This window comes from Pithys albifrons, chromosome 18 (genome assembly GCF_047495875.1).
Source record: "Pithys albifrons albifrons isolate INPA30051 chromosome 18, PitAlb_v1, whole genome shotgun sequence".
NCBI classification, from domain to species: domain Eukaryota; kingdom Metazoa; phylum Chordata; class Aves; order Passeriformes; family Thamnophilidae; genus Pithys; species Pithys albifrons.
The window spans coordinates 2,775,558-2,790,521 of NC_092475.1; the positions used below are offsets into that span (position 1 = coordinate 2,775,558).

At 45.3% G+C, this 14,964-nt stretch overlaps 1 protein-coding gene across 7 annotated transcripts in view; it reads left to right on the forward strand.

The window, feature by feature from the left end:
- MYT1 (myelin transcription factor 1) overlaps positions 1-9,453 on the forward strand; it is a 62,846-nt gene extending 53,393 nt beyond the window's left edge. For 6 of the 7 annotated variants that reach the window (XM_071573023.1, XM_071573024.1, XM_071573025.1 and 3 more), the window contains 5 exons: positions 4,205-4,426; positions 5,159-5,250; positions 6,072-6,175; positions 6,292-6,435; positions 7,874-9,453. In XM_071573023.1, coding sequence (XP_071429124.1) covers positions 4,205-4,426; positions 5,159-5,250; positions 6,072-6,175; positions 6,292-6,435; positions 7,874-8,014 — 703 coding nt within the window. In that variant the 3' untranslated portion in view covers positions 8,015-9,453. The remainder of the gene's footprint in view (positions 1-4,204; positions 4,427-5,158; positions 5,251-6,071; positions 6,176-6,291; positions 6,436-7,873) is intronic. The other variant, XR_011699345.1, reaches the window with a different exon arrangement.
- The last annotated feature ends 5,511 nt before the right edge of the window (positions 9,454-14,964 follow it).

Here is a 14,964-nt window from a genome sequence, read left to right on the forward strand (position 1 = left end):
CTTTTCACTCTGTCCCCTTTGCCTCACACAGATTTACATGGGAGAGCAACATCCATCCCACATCCCTCCTCACTCTGAGCATCACCTACAGAGCTTTTCTGATGTTTCTTTGGTGTTGCAATTTTGAAATTTGACTGAAAAATTGGGTGCTGGAGAAATAATTCTGCATGTTTTCTTGTTTGTTTCTGCAGATGTAAAAGGTAGGCTGGTAGGGCACGAACTGTTTCTCTGCTACCTGGGCTTTATATAATTCCTAAAAAACCCATCAGTGTTGTAAACGAGGGTAAAATCCCACAGTTAAGCAAAATGTTGCAAGTTTTCTTGTAGCAATGGGCAGACAAGGGCTGAGGGACTTGCTTAACTCCCAAGAACACAGTAGAAATAGAAGCTACCCAGCAATGAGTTGGGTCAGGATCCAGTAACCCTGAATAAAATGTGTTTTGTAGAGTCTTTGTCAGGGCAGAATATTCAAAGTGAACTGAAAAAAACCTTTCTCTTCTGCCTCAGGCTGAAGTTTTCAAAACATCCCGAGGGGTTTATTCCTTTGGTAAATAGAGATTGGAAATCCCTTAGTCCACCTCAGGAGTTTTTATGAGCTGTAAAACCCACTTGTCTTGACCATTAACAAGTCCCAAGCATGATGTGGGCTTTAAGGTCAGTGTCTCGACTGCTTGAACAGCTACAGGGCATAAAGGCAGCACTGACTCCAGGATCCTAATTTTTTTGTTAACCCAGAGCATCCCTAGCCCTTCTGGAGCCTTTCCACTCACCCACCAAGTGCTGGAGAAAGGGGGTAAAAAGAAATGTGGAAAAATAATCATCACCTCCAAGAGTTTCCAGTTGCCCATGAGCTCTGTCCAAACCCTTCTGACTCACCAGACTGTCTCAAAATGGATTTTTTAAAACTTATTTTAGCCCCAGGTCTGGTGTTGTCCTTGCAGAGGATCAGAAGTGAATACTTCTGTGTGCCCAGGTTTTGTCCTGGAGCAGAGGCTGAGCTGAAGTGGGACCCAGTGGGTGTGGAAGAACCCTGTGGGGGCTGCAGGAAGCTGGGATGCATCTGCTGGCAGGGAAGGACCTTTCAGAAAAAGATGATATTTGAGCCATCTGCTGTGTTCTTCCTCTTCAGTCTACAGGAAGGAAAGCCTCCCAGTTAAATGAGCCATGTGATAATTAGCAGGAGTTAGCAGAGTTTATTAAAAATTAAGCAGCCTACTTGAGAATCTGTGGGAAAAATCCTCTTTTGGCTCAAATACACTGAATTGCTGGTGGCATTGCAATGCTGTGCCATTAACCAGTGACACAGGGAAGGAAAGGACAAGCAATAAATTGTAGTGGTGCAACTGCTGGCTGTTGCACCTTCACTTTCACTGTGGCTGGAGCCTCGGGTTGAAGGTCATCCTTTTCCAAGGTTTCCCCAGGGACTTGTGCCCTGTGGGGCTGGGGAAGCTGTGGTTTTACTCATCTGTGTCTTTCTCATTCATGGCAGGACCAGGCAGGAATGTGCCAAACAGTTTCACCAGTGCAGTTTCTCTGCAAAGAAATCACTTTCCAGTGCAAGGAGAAAAGGGGCTCTTATATGGCTGTTTTGTTGTGGTGCAGCTGGGACTTGCACAGGAACATGGGATGAGCTGTCAGGACATCCACAGCAGAATGATGGTCCCACCAACATCCTCATCATGGACTGGGTCTCTCCTAGTTGACCCTAAAGATGAAAATGATGTGAAGCTAAGCTGTCAAGAATTCATAGAATCCTAGAATAGGTTGGGTTGGAAGGGACACCTCCCACTAGACCGGGTTGCTCCAAGTCTTTTCCAACCTGGCCTTGAACACTTCCAGGGACAGGGAATCTGTAGATTCTCTAGGCTTCAAGCTTCGGATGGGGTTGGAGCTTCACCAGAACTGGATTTTCTGACTCCTAGAAAGCTGGTGACCCCCAGACTGGTCTTGGTGGGACTGTGGGCACTGGGGCAGGCAGTGCCAGGTGGGATCTGGGAGTCTCTGGGGGTGCAGGAGGTGACAGCATTCCCTAACATCCCACAGCACAGGGAACAACCCTGACTCCTCCAGTACACCTGAGACGACAGAAGCTCCTCTGAGATGTGCAAAGCAACGTGGTACAACAATCCATTGCAGTTGCCTTCCCCCATCCCATGGGAAGTGTGTTCCATCACCCACAGCAAGGTGCACCCAGTGTGGGTTTGAGTTAAGGAGCTTTGGCTCTAAATCCGTCCTCAGTCTGCACTGAGCACCACTTGGAACCCAGCCGAGTTTTGCACATCACCACTGAGGAGAAAGTCATTTAGTCCCTGTTGGTTTTGCTGTTCATCCTTCAAGTAATTTGCTACAGATGTGACTGAACAGATCACCTCAACCTTCAACAGAGCCCTGGCGTAGAACAGTGGAATCCACAGGTGTCTAATTGATCAAACGCTACTGGTGCTTCCATTAAATAATAATAATTAAGAAAAAATAATTTAAAAAATGTCCAAGGCAGCTGGTTTGCACAATAAGGCTCTGGTTTATTTTTTAACAATGAAAATGTAATAAAACTTAAATTAGCGGCGTAAAATATGTAACGGTTGGGCCGTAATGGCTGCACACTAAATCCTGGGGTTTGCCTCTCTCTCTTGCTCTTTCCTCCTCCCCTTCTCCTTTTCCTCCTGAGGATTCAGTAATTTGCTCGTGATCATATAAAAGCAATGATGTTATGAATTTACTGAGGATCCTGCTGGCAGGGATATTATAAGTGAATTGTGCTGCATTTGCAGCTGATTAAAATCGAGATCAGCATTTTTCAAATTATCTTGGGAAAAGGCTGGGTGTAGAGCCCCCCCCTCTTCTGCTGTCATCTCCCTTTTGTGCAGAATGTAAACAATCAGGGTAATAATTTCTGTGGTGAAACGCAGCTTGCCATTTGCAGGAGCAGCTCGGTGGATATTTTTGCTGGGGAACCTCAGAGTCCCTAATTGCTTCCAAAGTGAGGACATGGGGGGTTATTTTTGACATTTCTTATCTACTTCCACCTCCTTTATTGTAGAGGAACCTCCCCCGAGTAATAAACTTTTATCTGTATTTATAATTGACAAGCATTTTGAAACAAATGCAAACCACAGCAGAAACCCTGATAGATACACCGAGCTTGTGGGCTGGCTGGAATTTAGTGAGAATGCCATTTGGTGGGGAGGTTGTGAGGAGGGAGGAAGGAGATGCTTTTTGAAGAGCCACTCGTCCTCTTGACAATAGCATAAGTCATGTTGGTGCTTCCATGACACTCCTCACAGCTCCTGTGTTTCATCTGGCCATAAAACAGTAGCAGAAACATGGGGGTGGGAGGGCTCATGTGCTGCCTTTTGTGGTAATTCCCACTTTATCCCCTTGTGTGCGTGGGTTGATCTCTCCACAGAGGCAGGATATGAACTAGGAGGAGGAGGAGGAGGCAAGTGAGGTCATGCCAGGCTGAGTGATGGCCTAGTGATTTGTCCTGTCTGCTGGGGTACAGGCTTAGAAACCCCTTGGATGCCCTCCTGGCAGGAGCAGGTTTGCAGCTCTTTGTGCACAGGTTGCAGCCTCAGGGACTGTCTTCTGGGGAAGGGCTGTGTCCCCATGGGCATAGACAGTGCTCCAAGATGGTGGTGGTTGGGCTGGTGTAGGATGGCAGAGTTGACAACCCTGAGTTCCTCAGCAGTACCATCAGGCAGAGCCAGCTGTAGTTGTGTGATGGTTCACTGTGAGAGTGTCAGCCCTGGGGTATGTGACAATCCCATGTCTTGCAGCCCAAACTGCCATCTCTGCCCACAGTGAGGCACCAATCACGTGGTTTGTGACACCACTGGCACCTGCTTTTGCTCTGTGTGTGATGTGACCTCCACAGTGTTTCCTTCTGCAGAATTCTCCTTGATTCTCCGTGGCTCTTTTGAAGGAGCAGTTGTAGCTCTTAATTTCCCATCTGCCATTTCCATCAACTAAGTATCTCCCCCATAAACTTGAGACGAGACTCAAATGCAAATGCTCTGTGCCACGGTGTGCTCATTCCTGCCCAGCCCTCATTTCCTTACATCTTTATTCGTTCCTTCTGTTCCTTGCTCTTTATTGCCATGCTGTAATTTCTGGTTCAGCAAGTGTGGGTAAAGCCTTTCCCAAATCTTCATTCACGAAGCCTAGCCATGATGATGATGAATTTTTGGTGATTCCCTGTGCCCAGGTGTCCAGTTCCTGGCTGTGTTGGGCTTGGACACATCAGCGGCAAATACGCCTCCCACCGGAGCGCGTCAGGGTGCCCTCTGGCAGCGCGCAGGCAGAAGGAGGGATCGCTCAATGGCTCCTCCTTCTCCTGGAAGTCACTGAAGAATGAAGGCCCAACCTGCCCTACCCCAGGCTGTGATGGTTCTGGCCATGCCAATGGGAGCTTCCTCACTCACAGAAGGTAAATCACAGGCTTGAAATCAGTGTGAGTGTGACAGGGTTGCTGTGGACTCACCTACCTCCCTGTAGATGCTGCTTGAGCACTGTTCAGCTCTTCATGCAGAGCTTAGTAGCTTGTGGTTCTGGTACTGAGTTCAGTCTGGTTGGAGTTTACCACACAGAAGAAAATACGTAGTTGTTTCAGTATTCACAGAATCCTGGAATGGTTTGGGTGGGAAGGGAACTTAAAGCTCATCTCATCCAACCCCCTGCCTTGGGCAGGGACACCTTCCACTAGACCAGGTTTCTGCAAGCCCCCTCCAAACTGGCCTTGAACACTGAGGGATGGGGCAGCCACAGCTTCTCTGGGCAGCCTCTGCCAGTGTCTCCCCACCCTCACAGGGAAGAATTTGTTCCTAATGTCTAATCTAATTAGCACATTAGAAAAGCACTTTAGCACCACAATCAGGGTTTGATGCCCAAACCAGCCAGACTCACCTCACCTTCCTCACCTGGCATACCCTGTCTTTAAGGAAACTATGTGTTTTTGTTAATCTTTGCTTAAAGAAAATTGTTCTCACTTTGTAAATGGGGAGTTTTGTGGTATTATTCATAAAGCAATTTCCCCTGTACCATAAAAAGCTTTCAGAAGAACTGTCTCAGCGTGAACGCCAAATGGTGTGTGCTCTTGTTGGGAACACAAGCACCTATAAATACTGAGAGTTTATGAAATCCATTTTTACTTGTTTTTCAGTTTGTCAGGGTGTCCAAGAGCTACTTTTGCTGGGAAGAAAGGAAAACTCTCAGGGGATGAAATTCTCAACACAAAGTTCAAGACCAGCGATGGTAAGGATTTTCACTCCTTTGCCTTGCAGGTGTGTTGGGATATTAAGCCTGTAGATCTTTTTCTTTGCAGACTGGGAAGGTTTAAACAGCTGAAATCTGGCCAGAGATTTGCAAGGACATCATGTGCTATGAAAACCCATTCCTTGGGTTTTCTGGGGGTTGGGGGTGGTATGGTTGGGTTTTTTTTCAAATATTCACTGGCATTTTTACAAATCCCTTGCAGTCATTCAGCAATTTTCACCTATTCAGGGCTTTTAATACTGAGATATTTCTGGATCTGTAATTTTGTTAGCGATGGCACTTTGTATTTCCAGTGCTATTACTGAGCTTTCTGTGGTATTTGACAAGGTTCAAGCATTGAACTTGAATACTTACATAGTTTGGAACCTATAAATACCTGCACTCTTCTAGAAATACTGCTTTATTTTATGACCCTCATAATTTCTAATCAAGACATGCATTAGGTTTTTAAATGGCATCTTTCCAAACTCAGGACTGGAGAGAGTGACCTGATTGTTTGGGACAATCGGCCTTGCTGGGTGTGGGGATGTGCTGGACTCCAGCCACTCTGCTACCCTTTGCTTTTGTATTTACATATTGACCTGTTTGAGTACCATTGAACTGTGATGATAAAAACTCCATCTTTAATAAAAAAATAGCAGGTGAAATGTGCATCCCATTTAGAGCATGTAAAAGCCAAGATGAGGACTCAGAGTGGTGATGTCTATGCAGGAGGATGAGCTCAGCAGAAAGCCCAACCCTATTCACTTTTGCTTTTCTCAAGAGCATTTGCTGACTACCCATGACCTTCCCTCCTGCAGTTTTGGAGAACGATGAGGAGATCAAGCAGCTGAACAAGGAGATCAGTGAGCTGAACGAGTCCAATTCGGAGATGGAAGCAGCCATGGTGAAACTACAGTCACAGGTTTGAGTGCTTGGATGTGCATCCAAGCCCATGGGTGCATGGCCAAGCCCCTTGCTGGGTGATGGTGCATGAAACTGGGGAGGGTTGGTAACCCTGCCCTGCTCCTTGCTCTGCAGATCTCCACCATGGAGAAGAACCTGAAGAACATTGAGGAGGAAAACAAAATCATAGAGGAGCAAAACGAAGCCCTGTTCCTGGAGCTCTCAGGGTTGAGCCAGGCTCTAATCCAAAGTCTTGCCAATATCCGCCTTCCGCACATGGTGAGAAACTTTGACAGCTTGGCGTGATCAAGGGATCTGTGCCAAACCTGATTCACAATGAGGCTTATTCACAATTAAAGAGTGGGAGAATTTCTCTCCATACACCTACATGTCCTTTATAAGATCAGTACTTTTCCCTTATCTCTGAAGCTTGCATTATATCTCCCTTTTGTTGTCATTTTCTGCTGATCTCCCTTTGTATCTATTGTTCTGTCTCATTACATCTGGGAGCACTATCACAAAATAGGAAACTTTATCAAGGGCACCCAGTGCCTTTTAGGCTAAGACAGCACAAGCAGAGATCAGGAGGGATTGGATTTCAACGTCAGAAAGATCTTAGAGCTCCTATTATAATGCAGGTAGTTTCAATTCAGTTTTGAATAGCTGGCAGCCAAAGAATAGCATTCTTAAAGAGAGTGTATTTTGTTTAATTTAACAAGGTCTAACAGCCCACAGCATGTTACTGCAGAGTTACTGAGAAATGAAAAGACTGCATTAAAATAGTAAAACCACAAAAGGCTATTAATTACCTTCTCTCTATTCCCAGGAATGTAATTACTGTTGTCAAAACCAGGTGTGTGGAGGAGGTGCTCATGTTGTTGAGGAAGTTTTCTTCTTACAACTCATAAAGAGCATTGCAATGATCAGAGAAATGAGCTTTTGAATTATTATTTTTTTTTCTGGGGGGGAATCCTTTTCATTGGGAGTTGTATTTAAATTCAGGCTGGTTGGAGAGAAGCCATCCTCCAGCAGAGCAGTTTTGGATAGTATTCACCCAGCTGCTTAACTGGCAGAAAACCGCTCGCTGAGTGCTTTTTTGTAAAGTATTTGACACAAAAAGGTCAAATAAACTGTTCAGCAAATATTTTTTCAAGGTTTTCAGGCAACTCCAATTAAATAATGCCCACGAGACTTGTATGCTCATTTTATTCCTGTTCTTTTTCTTTCTTCTCCCTTTCTTTTTTTCTCATTAACTCCAAGTTAGATATTTGCAGGGTTTTCACAATGCCCCTCAAAAGCAGAAGCTGTACTGCACCAGAGTGCTGGTGTGGGCAGCTGTAAGTTCAAGGTGACCAGAGTTCTGTCCTGACTTTGCCTTTGATTCCTTCTGTGATATTTCAGCAGCCCTCTCGTTCTCCAGCCCTTCATTTCCATGGCTTAATTCAGCCTCCAACCTCTCAAACTGCCTGAATGTGCTTAACCTGATGCTGTTATTAGTTCCACAAGGCCTTAAAGCTTATCTTGTTCAGACTCCCTGACATGGGTAGGAACACCTTTCACTAGACCAGGTTGCCCCACACCTAATCCAACCTGTTCTTGAACACTTTCAGGAATCCACAATAAAATACACAGCTGACTGATTGCAAAGAATCATCTCAGCCTCTTCCTGCTCTTCTGCTAACACTTTTATTTGGCTTTATTTTTTTTTTGGCTGCAGGAGCCAATTAGTGAGCAGAACTTTGATGCATATGTGAACACACTGACAGACATGTACACCAACCAGGAGTGCTACCAGAACCCGGAGAACAAGGACCTGCTGGAGAGCATCAAGCAAGCCGTCAAGGGCATCCAGGTTTAGTGCCACGGGACGGAGAAGAGCAAGCAAACAGACTGTAGTATGGAACTTTCCCTCCAAGTATTCAGGTTTACAAGTTAGAAAACTTGTTTAATGAATGAAAAAAAAAATTAAAAAAAAAAAAGAAAAAAAGGACCAAAATTTAACAAAGAGGCCATTTCTGAGACATGGAACTGATCGAACTCAATGTTCTCGTTTACTTAACTTTGGACCTTCTTGAGAAAAGTGGGATTTTTTTCTACCTGGAGCACGAGGTAGGTGAGGATGGAAGGTTAAATTCTCCAGTAGGCTGTGGGGCTTGGTAGCAGGTGAAGAGCAGACATCTGTCATGAGTTGCCATGCTCTCACAGAGTTGATCCAAGGGTTAAAACAATACAAGAACAGGGTCTTGTCTGATCCAAGACTAGTGTATGACTGGCTTAAACCCTCATGTTGTCTATGGTCGTATGTCCAGTTCACCTACTCACACATGAGTTATGTTCTATGTTGCTACAAGTGCTGGAGCTGCAAGCTACCTGTAAATCTGAACCTGTGCTGGGCCTCCCAACCCCGAAGTGTTCAGATATCCACTGGGCATGGGAACTCTGAAGTATTATAAAGTAGCTTATTTTTATTTTCTGAAAGAAATCTGAAGAGCAGTTCTGGATCTCCAGTGGAAAGCGCAATGGAAAAAAGGTTCTCAGGGAAGCTTTTGGAGTTTGCAACTACAGTATTCCTTTGTCTGTCTTAAATATGAGAATAGCTATTATGAATAGGCCAATTCCAGATATTTCATACAGAAGAATTCTTTAATGTGTCATGGTCCGGTGTATATGATTTTTTGGAAGTCTGTTTGATGACAGTTCTGGTTCTTTTCATTATTGTGATCATCCTTACAGTGGCACAGTACTGCCAGTCCAGAGGTCATACATCAATGCCAGAGAATGGTTGAGATTGTGATGAACAAAACAAAACTAAACGAAACAAAAGAAGCAAAAGCTGACAAAAAGAGAGATGTTAATTGATGGCCAGCAAAGTGCTTACACACCGTGAATCGGGAGTTGATTTCTTACAGGTATCCACAGGGCAATGAGTATTTTTTGGTTTGGTCTTCTGGGATTTGTGCGAAATCACAGTTCAGCACCATTCTGCAGGAAAAAAAAGGGGGGAAATAAAAAAGAGTATTCAGGTAATGGGTATTCTTCCAAAGAAGCATTTTGTAAGCAGCTCGGTACACGCAGCCCACTGTGCACTTAAAGAACAACTCCATGAATGTTTCCATTGCCAGGGCTGGCTGTCCCCCTGCAGGGCTGCTCCCCCCATGCTCCCAGCTCGAATTTGCTTCCTTCTCCAAGCACTTCAGAAGGACAGTGGGGCAAACCCCCACCCCGAGGGGTCCCAGCGTGGGTGCATCCTGCATCTCACATCCTGTATCCTGCATCCCACATCCCGCATCCCGCATCCTGCATCCCGCATCCTGCATCCCACATCCCGCATCCCACATCCTGTATCCCGCATCCCACATCCTGTATCCCGCATCCCACATCCTGTATCCTGCATCCCACATCCTGTATCCTGCATCCCGCATCCCGCATCCCACATCCCGCATCCTGCATCCCACATCCCGCAGCCCGCAGCCCGCATCCCTCCCAGCAGCGGGGTGGGCAGAGCTGGGGGAGGATTTTGTTGGCCCCTACTAAAGGCAAGACTGTGGTGTTGTTTCGAGCCAAATCCTGCAGATATTTAGGGTGAAATTCACGATTTGGAGATGCCAGTGGAAAGTCCCAGTGACTGCTGTGGCCTCTGGGTCTGGCCTTGGAGCCCACGAGTGACTTGATCAGTATTGGTTCCTGTGTGGAGTTCCACAGGGCAGTTGGCCCTGGGTGGGTTTGCTCCCATACTTAAGTGTTTGCAGGATCAGACTCCATGAGTTCACGTATTTTAGAACCCATTCCAAGTGCAAAAATACAAAAGAAAGGGAAAAAAATATAAAATTTGAGGTGTTAAAAACACAATGTTCTTAACATGTAAATAGAGTCCAAATTGATTGTGACTGCAATTCAGTTAGTATTTAAAAGTAGAGAAATTGCACTTACTGGAAGAAAGAGAAGAAAAAAAAAGTAGTTAGTTTAATTATCCTGTAAATTATTTAATTTTGGCAAGATGTATGTAATTTATATTTACAACACCTTATGTTAACTTTTTGCTATTTATTTAACTTTTTTATTTATTAATTTTATACTTATTTTAAACTGGACACTGCACCATAGAAATGAAGATAGAAGAAGCAAAAAAAAAGATAAAAATTAAAACTTTGGACCATAAAAAAAAGATATTCAAAAGAAAAAAAAAAAGAAAACCCCTATCTACAACTCCTACTTGTAATTTTGATGCAACCAAGTTATTTTTTATATATTTTGTTATTTATTCTTTTAATGATGGGAATTTTTTTAAAGATATTTTATAACTGAGACATTTTGATAATTTTTTGGTTCGTTTTTCTGCAGGGGCAGGGGCACCAGGGGGAAGAGAGACTTTTTCAGTTTTTCTTTTCTTTTTCATTCATATTGTTTCAGGCACTGATAACAGGAAATGAAAATTCTGTATTTATTATTTATTTAATATTTAAGTCGGGGAAAAAAATGAACCGTGCTCTTGTTGTATATTTATTTTGTCGTTTGTGTGTTGGTTATGTGATGACTGAGTACTTGTTTATGTGAAGGAATACTGTTAATATTTAAATAATAAAGAGTCACATTGAAAGTTATAGCAGGCTACATGTTATTCTGTGAAAACGAATACTGTGATCTACTTTCCTCAGGAAATGTATTTTGCAGACAGAACTTCCTTATGTACTGGCAGGGTTATTTCGTAATAAAACCCGGTTCTGTTTGTGACTTTAGTTCCTATGGTCTTTCTTCAAGCTGTTTCCAATACTCCTGCTGTGTCCTCACTGGGTTTTGTCCTTGTCTTGCACTGTGGCTTGTGGGGTCAGTGAGTCCCTGCTGACCTAGAGCTCTGCAGAGGGACTGTGCACCTCACTCCTGGCTCTTCCCACCTACTAAGGTGGGGGATTTAAGGGGAATTAAGGTTTTGTATCTCTAAAGGTTTGCAGAACAAGGAGCTGTCACCATCCAGCCAAGCAGGTGCCCAAAATCCCACTAGTGCCATGATGGGGAGAATCAAAACTCCAAGGAGGGCTGGAGCACCTCTGCTATGGAGACAGGGTGAGAGACCTGGGGGTGTTCAGCCTGGAGAAGTGAAGGCTTTTGGGAGACCTTACAGCCCCTTCCAGTGCCTAAAGGGGCTCCAGGATTGCTGGAGACTTTGGACAAGGGCCTGGAGTGACAGGGCAGGGGGGGATGGCTTCAAACTGACAGAGAGCAGGGTCAGATTGGATATTAGGAAGGATCTTGTCTGTGAGGGTGGTGAGCCCCTGGCACACGTTACCCAGAGAAACTGTGGCTGCCCCATCGCTGGGAGTGTTCAAGGTCAGGTTGGGCGGGAACAAAATGAGCATTAAGGTCCTTTCCAGACCAAACCACTCCAGGATTTCATGATTTTGTGGCTTTCTGCTCCCACAGGTGGTGTGTGAGCAGAGAAGATGCCATCAGGAGCAGTACAGGAGATGCCAGCCCTGAGACAGGGCACAGACACAGTCACTTTTCCTTCCTGGATTTACAAAAAAAAAGGTTTGCCAAACTGATCTCTGAGGTTTAGCTCAGATTCTGGAAGATGGCTGAGTTTTGTCAACAAGATTTGCTCAGTTATATCAGCCTGACAGGTCTTTGCCCTCCTGGAAGAATGGATCTTTCTTTGTTGGTAAGAGTTTATGTTTTGAAGCTGTGGCAATGAAGAGAATTTTCTACTGATGTCTGTGTTGGGAACATAATTTCTGAAGTTGGCATAATTCACTTTTGCTCTGCTGTAGCTGTAGCTCTGAAGGTGAAATAAGGTAAATCATGTTAAGGCCATTTGAGGCTGAGTGAATTGGGTCAAATGGGAATTTCAGGCAGGTTCATCACCAAGAAATTCAATTGTCTGATTAACTGAACTGAACTTCCCTGTCTGTCCATGCACAGAGGCACAAGTGCTGTTGGGTTATAATAGAAAGAGGTGGCTCTACCACAGGCAAAAAGGTGAAGGGCTGAGTAAAATGCAGCTAAAAATGTAAGAACCATAATCAGAAAAATTTAGAACAAAGTTTTGGGTAGAAGGATTTCTTAAAGCATGTCCATGTCCGTGTGTGTTCACTGGAAATTTTTTCTGACTTCATTGGATGTCTGCAACCTCTCCAAGAGTAGGAAAACTGACAGAGGCTTAGGATGGACTTGCCTGGATCCCCTAGCCGTGTGATCCCAGAAGCCTGAGAAGAAAAACCCTTGGGAGCAGGGACTGTTAAGGATGGATCCCAGCTTTCCCAAGAGCCATCTCATCTCCAGGAGCCCAAAGGGTAAGACCTCTTTGAGGTTTTTGGGTGTAACTTGGAGCTGATGGGGTTTTGTCCCCTTCACAAAGGAGAAAAACAGACCAACTCACGCAACGGTTCCCCCTCAACTGGCTGGCATGTTGTTTTCCTGAAGGGCACATAATTGTTTTATGGGGGTTTCACTCGACTTTGCACCGCTGAGCAGTTCCTTGTGCCAATATTTGATTATGATGATGGAGCTAATAGACATTCTGACTTGTCCTTCCTTAACGAATTGGCTGAGCCGTATAATGGAGCGCTTAGATTTGGGCTAAATTGCAGCTTGGGGAGCCATCACTGTGAGATGTTATCTTCTCAGAACTGGCATCCTTTATCACGGGGAAGGGAATTGAATTGGTTTAAGATGGTACACTGTCAGTTTATAGGTGTGCTTAGGAGAGCTTTAAGCCTCCTCCAACAGAATGATAGAATGATAGAATGATAGAATCGATTGGGTTGGAAAAGACCTCCAAGGTCATCGAGTCCAACCCTTGGTCCAACTCCAGTCCATTTACCAGATCATGGCACTCAGCGCCACGTCCAATCTGTGTTTAAAAATCTCTAGGGATGGTGAATCCACCCCCTCTCTGGGCAGCCCATTCCAATGCCTGAGCACTCTCTCTGGAAAGAATTTTTTTCTGATATCCAACTTAAATTTCCCCTGGCAGAGCTTGAGCCCATCGTGCCCCCTTGTCCTATTGCTGAGTGCCTGGGAGAAGAGACCAACCCCCACCTGGCTATAACTTCCCTTCAGGTAGTTATAGACAGTGATGAGGTCACCTCTGAGCCTCCTCTTCTCCAGGCTGAACACTCCCAGCTCCCTCAGCCTCTCCCCACAGCACTTGTGCTCCAGTCCCTTCTCCAGCCTTGTTGCTCTTCTCTGGCCCCGCTCCAGCACCTCAATATCCTTTCTGAACTGAGGGGCCCAGAGCTGAACACAACACTCAAGGTGTGGCCTCCCCAAGGCAGAGTCCAGGGGAAGGATCACTTCCCTGGTCCTGCTGGTCATGCTATTTTTGATACAGGACAGGATCCCATTGGCCTTCTTGGCCACCTGGGCACACTGTTGGCTCATGTTGAGCTTCGTGTCAATTAGTACTCCAAGGTCCCTTTCTGCCTGGCTGCTCTCCAGCCACTCTGTGCCCAGCCTGGAGCGCTGCAGGGGGTTGTTGTGGCCAAAGGGTAGGGTGAGAGCTGAATGGCAGAGAAGAGCAGGTCTTTGGCTTCAAGGGTGCAAGGGGAAATATACTTGGCAGCATATGGTTGTTTCTAAACACCTTGGTAAACCATTGACCAGGGAGAGTGTCATTTGGCCTCACTGATACTGCTGTTAATTGTTAGAAGGTTTTAATGACCCACTCCTCCGGTGATACTTTCTACTTGTCAGCCTTGACCTGGCCTCTCCCAGAGAGCCACAATCTCTGGCCATAAACAGCTATAAGCAGAGAGGGGACTCTTTCCCAGCCTCGTGCGTATTTTCTGCTTTTAGTGTCCCCCATCCCACTGCTCCTCTGGGTGAAGGCTCAATCCACCTCACCCTCCTCACACAACTAAAGAAGCCTAAAAAACACACAGCTGGGTAGTCACGAAGGGGTTTCCTTGCTCTCCACAAGGTTACCTGGGAGAGAGGGGAACTTTGTTCTCCAAAGGTGCTATTTCTCATCAAATTCACCCCTCTCAGAACACAGAAAGACAATACTGAGGATTTGGAGCAATCAGATGGGCTGGAGAGGACACTGCAGCCAATGGAGCAGCCCCAAGCTGCAAACTGGTCCAGCACAGCTTGGGTGTATTAAAGGCTCTGCCCCACACTTGGTAACAGACTCCTACACTTTTATGAGAAGATGTATCCTGAAATGACTTTCTGCTTTGTACAGAAGGGCTTTTGGGATTGAGGCTGTAGGAAAGTACGTGGATGATGCATTCTTCAGACAAATAGCTCTTGCTATTCCAGATGCCTTCATCCCTGTCTTTCAGTGGGATGAATAAATCACAAATTGTTGTAAAAATGGTAGTATCAGTTTTAAAGACATTTTTGACCCTGTCACCCAGGAAGTACAACAACCATTAGAGCCTGCTTTCATTTCTGTGACTGCAATGCTCTTTTGTTTGAATGTCAGGGAGTATCTGTGATGATCTGAAGGAACAGGAACCATGGAGGGATGGAGCAAAGCCATGTGCTCTGCCTAAGTTCCAGGCCTAGAATGTAGAGCTGGACCACTCCAGAAGGACCTGACCACACTAAGATGATGTCTGCCCTGGCAACATCATGCCCACAGTTAACACCAGCATGCCCTTACTGAAACCAGGATATGCCTAAACTTTTCCTTCCCTCTTCCTTACTCACAACAAGTCCCAGAGTCCATCTAAACTGAACATAAGGCAATGGCCAAACAATTTGGACTCAAACAGAGGCTAACCTGGCCTTAGCACTGCAGGAGAGTTGGTTTTGATGAGTCAAGTCCAACATTGAGGATCAACTCCTCAGGTTTTGCCATTTGCTAGA